Source organism: Adelges cooleyi, unplaced genomic scaffold, assembly GCF_023614345.1.
Source record: "Adelges cooleyi isolate 19-005CV unplaced genomic scaffold, UGA_ACOO_1.1 ACOO_flye_CR_arks_rails_tigmint_CR_PRNA_30, whole genome shotgun sequence".
NCBI classification, from domain to species: domain Eukaryota; kingdom Metazoa; phylum Arthropoda; class Insecta; order Hemiptera; family Adelgidae; genus Adelges; species Adelges cooleyi.
Genome location: NW_026095971.1, coordinates 560,165 through 570,041, shown reverse-complemented (window position 1 = coordinate 570,041; position 9,877 = coordinate 560,165). Strand labels below are relative to the sequence as shown.

The window sequence follows — 9,877 nt, the reverse complement described above, 5'->3', positions numbered from 1 at the left end:
TTGTGATGTGTATCAAAGAGCAGGCTAAAAGTGGTGTTGATTTTAATGGTTAACTCAGGGTATGGGTGCATCGTAGGATAGAATTATCAGTTGGTTTATCGAACAGGTAAAACATAATTTAACTATAACTTTTTTGATTTTTCCAAATTATTAAGAGGGCGTCGCAACGCCCATTTTTAAGGAGTAAAGTATAAGCAATTTTTTTACAAAATCTTAATTTAAAGATTAAACTGTGACGTGTAGTTATTAGTTTAATAACTAGGATTCTATTTTGGTAGTTAATTTATTTTTTGGATTATCAAAGCAATCCTTGAAAGCGATTTAAAAATGTTTTTTCATCTCTATATGTTTAAGCAGACTGAAAATAACTCGCTTAATTTTGGTTTTAGAGTAAAAGCACCCATTATGAAATTAAAAGAGATCAATATTCCGGAGGGCAAGACGGTGCGTTTTTTTCATTATTCCAAGTATAACGCTCAATACATAGTTTAGAAATAACGACTATTTTAACATTTTTAAATGACAGTAACTTTTCAAAAAATCATTTTTTTTTTTTAAAAACGCACCGTCTTGCCTTCCGGAATATTGTTCTCTTTTAATTTTATAATGGGTGCTTTTACTCTAAAACCAAAATTAAGCGAGTTATTTTCAGTCTGCTTAAACATGTTTTTATCACTGAAAATCACCGGTGCGACGCCCTCTTAAACTATTTGCGATTTGTGTTTCAATGAGGATTTGGAGAATGAAAATGATCGATTTTTACATAATAAAAACTATCTACGTTATTTTTCATATATATTATTTTTATAATCAATGACAATTTAAATTTGCCAACAATAAAGAGTAGGTACAGCATTATAATATGCCATATGGGTGTATTATTATTTATCAAAATTAAATGGTCAGCTGCCAACATTTTTGAAGATACGAAACCCAGTATTTTTTGGCTTCTAGCGTGGAACTGATGTTAAATAAAAATTTTATACTTAAAATTCTATAGGGCTATTTTTATTATTCACACTCGCATACGTTATTCAAATACCGCACCAGTGACCAGCGCTCCATTGTGCAAATGCTATTATCATACTCGGGTGACGGTTCTCGGTCGTCACTTGTCAGTTCGGTTAAATAATAGTGATAAGAATTTCGCTTCTTTTTATCAGCTATACCTTCAGGCTACACGAGGATAATTATTTCACTTTTACCCTGTATACCTACATGTTTGGATTTTGAATATTATGATACATGCAAGTAAAAATGTATGCAAGTGTATGTTTGCAATAACTTTTGAACTTGCCGTTACGTTTCAATAGAAAGATAATATATAAATATTTTAACGCATTGAGCGACAAACTGGAGCAGAATAATATGGCTGATCCAATTATTGGCCGAAAATCTACCCGAAGAAAACAGTGGACTTTACTAAGTAATTTTAAATACATTTATACAGTAAATTCATCAACACTTACGTGTTTATATTGTTTTAGTACTGAATATTTTTATGAATTACAGATCGAACACAAAATCGGTACAACCGCTTTGGGAGCTATTTAGCAGAAGACGGCTGGCCAGATTCCCAGGTTGACTTAGCAAAACAGTTGCTCAATGAGAATTGTGGTGAGGGGTACTGAAAGATAATTTTTTTTCAATTGGGGGGCTAGACATTTTTTAAATTTGTGTTGTTTAACATAGATGGCGGTCTACGCTAGTGATCAAATGTCAATATGTACCATTTATTTTAACAATTAGAAAATTTTTATCCACTCTTAGCAGGCAATTGGTCAATGTGCATTTAATAATCATTTAGGAATATCTAGAATATGAAAAATTGAAATTTATTTGAGTAGTCTAAAAAATGTTTTCATATAAGTTATCCTAGTACCCGAGTGCAACAGGAATTTACAAAATTCACCAGAAACTTTTGCAAGTCAATTTAGACACATCAAAATAGATTATCACACAATTTTGGTTATTTTATTTGGTTTCTTTTAATGTATTAAGTATACTAACATCCTTTTTTTTTTCTTGCTGTGCCTTCTATTATGGTAGCGTTGCACATCCCAGTTTGCTCTCCATTCAAGACAATGTTTTATAACTAACACACGCTTGCCAGTTATTGAGTTATCCTCTGAGTCTAATAGTCTCTCTCTAGTCTATCTTTGAGTCTGAGTTAATAATTACAATTTAAAAAAGGGGATTTTTCAGACACTTAAACATTTATCCTCCATCAGCATTCCTATTTTTATTACTCATTTATCTTGTATTCCAATTACATAACCAATGAAGTATACTGATTAAAAAATACATTTTATGGAGTAAGGGAAATGAAGAGTGCAAAACTCTAACCTAGTCTACTTTTTAATGGTGTCCTTACAAATTTATAAAAGTATGTTCTTAAAATAATTTTTGTGAAATTAAAAAAACAGTCTATTTTGTTCCTCTAAGTATAAAATATAAAAACTTCAATTTATAATGAATAAATATTAATTGTAGAAGATGAAAAAGATCAAGAAGAAAATGCCAGTTTAGGTGTTTATTGGTTAATCAAAGCTTCATCACAAGGTCATACAGAAGCTACTGAGTTGCTAAAAGAATGCTTGGAGACTGGAAAAGGTAAGTAAGTTAATAAATTAATAAAAAATGGTTAATTAATTAAGTTTACATTATACTATTTCATTTTATAACCATTGTTTAAAGTACTGTAATACTTCAATGAAAAACTAGCGTAGTACATCTTAAACTTGCTCATCCATTATGTTTCCATAATGTTTTTTTTCCCACTAATTATGTATAATATTAAAACCATAATAACAGTAGTAATAATATGTTTATTAGATCATGTTAAAAACTACAAAGAAAAAATAGTGATATTTATTAAGGAGTTAGATAATATCATGTCCTCTTAAGAGAAGGAGAGAATTGTTGAATAATGTAAAAACCTATTTTTTCTTGGTAGTTTTTAACATGATCTCATATATTTACATACTATTATTACTGTTACTATAGTTTTAATATTATAATTAGTGGGAAAAAGATGAAGGCAATTTTTTGCAAAATCTTAATTTAAAGCTTAAACTGTTATGTGTAATTATTAGTTTAGTTCTTGTCTTCTATTGTTTTTGTTATAGGTATTTTTGCTTTTAAGGGGCCTCTACACTAGTATTAAGGTGCATTTTATAGGCAATTTTTGCTAAAACGTAATATTAGGCTAAAATTTTTAAACATACATATATTTTAGATTATATATTTTGGTAATTGATTTTTTTTTTCATTTTTTTAAATGCATATATAATCTATTTTAGTACAAAAACATATGTTTCTACTTTAAACATACAGATACTGTTTCTAAGAATACTCCAATTTAAGTTTTGAAAAAACATTTAACATTTTCAAAGCTTCGACTGTGGCATAATTTAAAAATTACTTTTTTTAAATTTATCATTTCAGTTAAAAAAAGTTAAAAATTGCCGTTTTTTTACATTGAAATAATTAACTGAAAATAATTTTAAAATTATGCCTCAGTCGATGCCTTGAAAATGTTATGATGAATTCACAAGGTTTTTTTAGAAACTTAAATCAAAGTATTCTTAGGAACAGACCATTTAAAGTAAAATGAGTGTTTTTGACCAAAAATATGCATGTGTAAAGGCTAAGGGGCTTATATCTAAAGTAATCATCATGAAGCGTGTAAAACGCATTCTGCGTAGTTATGTTTTAACTTTGGAAAATTGTCTGTACTACGTCCTCTTAAGCTATGTTTGAAGGGAAAAAAACTATGAATAAAAAATGATTAGTTTAATTCTTTGTTAATAAAATCAATAGTTAAAAACCTCGAAGCTAACAAATTATTTTTAGTACCAATGTTAGTACTCTGTACTAATAAAATGTTAAAATTTCTTTGACACTTTTTTTTTACTATTATGTTGAAGGTATTAATGAACATAATTGGTTGGATGTTAAAGTTTGTTTGGAAACATCTCAAGAGGATAAGATTATACAAAAAACTGCCCATGAAATATTTGACAGGTATAACTAAATATTTTGTATCGTAATATCATACTAAATAGAGTATTTCAATAGCCTTTCAATGTTTAAATTATTAGTAATTTTTCCTTATCTCCTCAGTATGTCGGCAGGAGAAGACTTTATCACTAGTGATCAATTAAAAGATGAAATAAATCATGCGTGCTGTAATAAGGCTTCCGGATCAGATCTTATAAAATTAAATGACTCCAATTCTATAAAATCAACTCGTCATGGTAATAATTGTGTGTTTTATTAATAGTTTCAGTTCTATACATTTTAAAGTGGATCCCATGGCGCTTTGCGTGGTTCCTTTGGCGCCGCAACTTACTCGATCCCATAACGTGTTCTTTATACCAAGCCTATACTGCACTACGAGCCGCATAACGTGCTGTGGGATCCCGCCTTTAAACATAGTTGTTTAATTTATGTGTTATTAGCGATAAAAGTGAATGTGTAAAAAATTTAAATAGTCTTAAGTGTAGAACTGCATAAAGAACCAAGAGACTTAATAAGAAATTACCTAATTATTACTTAATAATAAAATATTAGGTATATTTATTATGAGAGTAAACTTTGTATCATTCATTGATTTTAACTATATGATTAATATTTGTGTACGTCTGTGTAAAAAAGCTAGTTATTGAAGAATTGTGTAATACAATTCCAAAAAAGTTTTATTTCTTGATTATATTTTTACACAATATTATTGTGCATAAAGGGGCTGCTTAAAGCGTAAACAAATTATATTGTGCCTGATATTCAAACTAGTCGTGCCTAGAACTGTAAACATGAAGTACACATGTTTTCGAACAATTTAGGATAGTAATAAAACAAGTCATTTTTATTCCAGTTCTTGAGTAAAAATCATTAAGTGTAATGAAATTATCAAAAGGAACAAAAAAAGTTAGAGATGAAAAATTTGAGGTATTGATATTTCAAAATTCCAAAATTTAAATTTTGACATAATAATATTCTACTTTGTGTATTTAATTTACCACAATAAAATGTTTAATAGTAATAATAAAACAATTTAATGAATAATTTCTAATTTTAGGGTATGCACTTATTCTTATTACATAAAATGCCTTAATAGTTGTTCTTCATGTATTTGTTCTTTAATAGAATTTTACTAGTTTAAAATAATTTTAACATACTTTTCCAAATCCGCTTAAAGCTTGTCTTTATAATATACAAAATGTACCTATATTTAAAAAAATTAAAGATATTGATATTTGTTAGACAAATAAATATATTTTATTATATTAACCCTTATGTAAAAAAATGAGGCATGCAGTGCCGCTTAGCAATTTATTGGTTAAGTAAATTAACTAAATAATATATAATTTATATTAATAATTTGTTAATTATTTTTAAAACATTTGAAATGTATTCTTACTTGTGACTGAAGATATTTCTCTTTAATACAGATTGGAAATCGAGAATAAAAGAATCCGGTGAGAAACTAACTGAAGATGTACTTATTAATGCTGCTAAAGATTTTTCGCGTGGACAAATGCCACTTGTGCAAAAGTTACTTACCATTGAAGAAAACAAAAATACCATAACCACTACTTGTGATCTTTTTCTTCAACCTGTCTATATCATACGCTCTTACAATCTCTGTTTGCAAGAAAGACTGAACAAACGTTTTACCAAACTGCCATTTAATCCGCTGTCATATTTTCATGCTCCAACCTTGTTGCTAACATTATTTTGTTTTGTATTGGGTTGGGATGGAATTTTTGCAGCAATACCGTATTTTTTGTATTATGGATCGTTATTTGCGATGGTTGCAGCCACAGTGTGTGCATTATGCGCAAAAAGGGATTACGGACGTTTCCGTCAATGGTCAAATTTGTTTATTACCTATAGTGGCGGTTGCTTAAGTGCTCAAGAAGCCGAGTATCAACATTTAATGAATACGCTTAAGCCTTATGTATTTTTTTTTGCGTCATTGGGTATTCATTTGTTTATGAAAACTGCAATAGACACGAATATTATGTTTCAATCTGAATTAACAGTTATATCATCCTGCTTGACTTTTTATACATTGTACTCTTTTTCGGCAAGTATTATCTGTTATATGTTAATAAATTAAAGAAAACAGTGATTAATTACTATTCATGTAATATTTTTGTATAGTTATGCGGTCCAAAGTTAGGGGAAACAAAAAATTTTGACTTTATTGCCGTTTTGTCATTTTGTGTTAATGTTTTGGCCAAATATCCTTACGAAACTGACGCAGTAGTGAGCAAAGGCTGGAGATTTCTTAATTTACATGTGCCTACGTTTGCATCATATGTTATTGGTTAGTATTGAATTAAATGGGAGTACATAAAAACATTTATTTATCTGTTCATTTTTTTAGGAAATGGCGTTGAATTTTGTTTAAATTTTCGAGCATTATTTTATTTAATAATGCCAGCGATTATGATAAAAATGGCAGCTCGTAACAACTGGCGTGGAATATATACAGACTTAATACCTCATTGCATGACATTGTCTTGGTGGCAAATAGCTCTAGTTGCATCACAAGGTCTGTGATAATATGACATATATATTTTGTGCAATTAATTTTAAATACATGTACATATTTTAGAATCAACTTGGTACGGATTGGTTCGTACCACATTGGCTTTGGTCTGCATGTTTGTATTGTTCCCTATAACTGGATTGTGCCTACCTTTTGTCACTATTGGAAACAATTTTGAAACTATATATCAGATTATTCAATTGCCTATTATTTTACTCGTTATGTGGATTTTGCATATTGTTATACAATATGCAAAGCGAAAAGGATTACGCACCGAAAAATTCTACACTTATTTACAGGTTCTTAAAAATAATTATATAAATCTGTATAGTCCTTATTTTTATTTTAAATATTTTTATTTAAAGTTTGTTACATTAATAGTTATTTTAAAATATGTGTAATTTGTTCATTTTTACAGCTCAATTTTTTAGTCATATATTAATAATTTAATTAAAATAAGTTCAATAAATTGACCTAAAAAAACATTGCAGTAAAAATGTATTTACATTAAGGATTAATTAAACTCACAAAGGAAACCTCTTAATCGGTGATATGATAGAATGATCATACACAATTTTATAGTTGAACTATTTAATGTAACTTAATAAACAAAATGAATAACAAGTCACTATATTATATTAATCAATGAATCAAAATCAATAATATAATAATGAAAAATAGGTATAAGTAATTTTAGAATGAAAACATATGAATTTAATTTATTAGGTAACCAAAATTTAATATTAAAAAAAAAAAAAAATGATAAAAAGAACACCTTGCCACAAGGCGTAGGAATACCCTTAATTAAACAAAGTGTGTGGCCAACTTTATCAAAAGAATTTTTTTGTGTTTACTATCAGTATTTTAATAGTTATTTTCCTTATATTATAGGTGTATGTGCTTAAGGTAAAAAGCACTTTTTTAATATAAATCTATGAATGGAAATAAATAAATTTTTTTTAATGTGTTCATATTTATTTTGTATATAAGATTAATAAAGTAAAGAAGTAGGTTTTAAAAATATTTATTTTCAGACTACATTTTATTTTGTTTATGTAAATATAAATATTAATGTTTAAATTATTAATTTATTATTATATTTTGTAGGTATTTGTAGTTTTAGGAGGTATTATAGTATGTGCATTTAACAACTATGAACGGATACAGCAATGGCTTGAACCGCCAACTAAACATCATTTAACATTTCATGACTACACTGAATATTGTCTTAAAGATAACAACGTAAAATCTGAAGGTACAGCAGTATTAAATGACATCAAGTGCTCACAACTGATTGACGCTAGCGTACAATGGGATGGCTTCATCAAAAGCAGTAAAGTTGTTTCAATATACAATCCGCTATTAGCTGTTTTGAGTTTTTTCCCAACGGTAATTTAATATATTTAATCTTTTCTACATACTATTTATCATTTTAATATGTTATTCAATTTTTTTAAATTTAGATTATAGCGAAGCCTTTAACCTGTTTGTTGGGTGAACGTTTTCCAACATGTACTGACAATTTGGGCTGCAATGAAAGCTCTAAATTATCAGATTCGTGCCATTTATCTAAGTGGAATAGGTATACTTATGAAATTGAAGTAGAAATGAGCAACAATGGTGTGTGGGGTACCAGTGGTGACACAGTAATACTGATAACCAATAGTCAAGATCATATAATGGATAATGCCACCAAGAGCTTGAAAGAGCTCGATCACGTATGGTTTTCTGGTCGCCTTATTGGTAACAAAGATGGTGTACTTGTAGCTAATCGCCCTTGCGTTGATGTTTCTGCAATTGGATGTTTAGCTTGTTCAAATGTGCCAGCAATAAGCAATAGTGAACAAAAATCATTTGATGACGAATTTGTCAAATGTGTTAAAAGACTGTTACAATTCATTTTATATCCTATTGTATTGTTTAAATAAGTGTTGAGATGAAAAAAAATCTTTATTTTATTTACTAGTTACTAAATTTATAAAATAAAAAACTATTAAATGTCTAATAATATTTTTAAGAGTAATTTACTAATTTAGTGTAAGTTTGATTTTTTGTAATTTGCAATACTGCAGCATTGTAAGTTGTAGATAGTAGTTTTTGAGTTTTCTGTGATTATCACAATTAATTCAATCATTTCTGTACAAATAATAAATTAATGTTATTAATTGTTACTAAAACTAGTTTATAAGTATAAAAATTAAAAAAAAAACTATATTTATTTATTTTGATAGACAAAGTTGTTTTTTGTTATAGAAAATGTGTTAACTCAAATTAAACTTATTAATATTTTTTTTTATCTTTTCAACTCGATAAAAAAACTAAGCTGTAACTTTAAAAATAAATTTACCGTATTATACTTATTTTTTGGTATTTTCATATTGGAACCAATATGTTTCCATAATTACTGGTATCTCCTCTTACGTTTAACGTCCGTTATTCCCACCAATCGGGGCTTAGACGGTTTAGATTTGACATTTTTAGGCTTATAGCTGGCTGCCGACCTAACGCTACCAAACAAGTTGACCCCAGAGAGAAGTGTAGGTTGTCATTTCTCCCTCCCCTCCCCCCCAACAATTGATCCCCGGAAGAATAAACCGCTAGTGGCCGAAATTAGAAACCGACGACCGTGTGTCGATATACTACCGCCTTATCTCACTACGCCACCCGCCTGCACCCATAATTACTTTTGTATTATACATATATTCATTGATATAATTATTATTTAGATATATTTAGTATTTCAATTGATTATAAATAATCAATATGTTCAGATTATAAAGTTTCTTTGCATGATTTTTACAATTTTTTGAAAAATTTTTCTGGACTAAAAAAAAAAATGCGCAGACATTTTTAATGTTTAAAATTGTAGGTATCGCAGGATAAATATTATTTACTGACTTGGTTGACACGCCCTATTATTTATAGTTTGTCTTGTCATCCGTTTCAAGAAAGTGAGAAAAGTATTAAGTTGTGTTTGACATCATAATTTGATAAATTTAAATAATGTAAAAAAATATTTAACTTAATATTTCTTTTAATCAAGACCTAGTAAAAAGTGTAATCAATTATTTCCTAATACTTTAAGTAAAATAATAATCACTACAGGGGTGTACTTACCGTGAGTGCAGGGGAGCACTGCCCCTGGGCGCTTTAGTTTCTAGTTATCCACTAAATCATTAAGAAATAGCAACACAATTATTTTTTTTAGAATAGGTTATGATTTTATTCATATAATAAATTATCAAATTAAAAAATTATATATCTTAAATAATTACTAACTAATATTGCATTTAAGTTTAGACATTCATAATTCATCTG

The 9,877-nt window shown here is 28.2% G+C and overlaps 1 protein-coding gene across 1 annotated transcript; it reads left to right on the top strand.

Annotated features, from left to right (window-relative positions):
- The first annotated feature begins 737 nt into the window (after positions 1-737).
- Positions 738-8,664, top strand: LOC126838891 (wolframin). Its single transcript, XM_050573668.1, has 11 exons — positions 738-1,426; positions 1,513-1,617; positions 2,494-2,613; positions 3,930-4,026; positions 4,126-4,259; positions 5,454-6,091; positions 6,169-6,334; positions 6,395-6,562; positions 6,626-6,858; positions 7,667-7,948; positions 8,023-8,664. The coding sequence occupies exons 1-11, from the start codon at positions 1,369-1,371 to the stop codon at positions 8,485-8,487; spliced, it is 2,466 nt and encodes an 821-aa protein (XP_050429625.1). The 5' UTR covers positions 738-1,368; the 3' UTR covers positions 8,488-8,664.
- The last annotated feature ends 1,213 nt before the right edge of the window (positions 8,665-9,877 follow it).

Excerpts from the sequence above, each read along its gene's own strand:
- LOC126838891 (XM_050573668.1), top strand. The coding sequence starts at position 1,369 with ATGGCTGATCCAATTATTGGCCGAAAATCTACCCGAAGAAAACAGTGG. Across the intron at positions 2,614-3,929 it reads ATGCTTGGAGACTGGAAAAG|GTATTAATGAACATAATTGG; the intron begins GTAAGTAAGTTA and ends ATTATGTTGAAG. Across the intron at positions 6,563-6,625 it reads AGCTCTAGTTGCATCACAAG|AATCAACTTGGTACGGATTG; the intron begins GTCTGTGATAAT and ends TACATATTTTAG.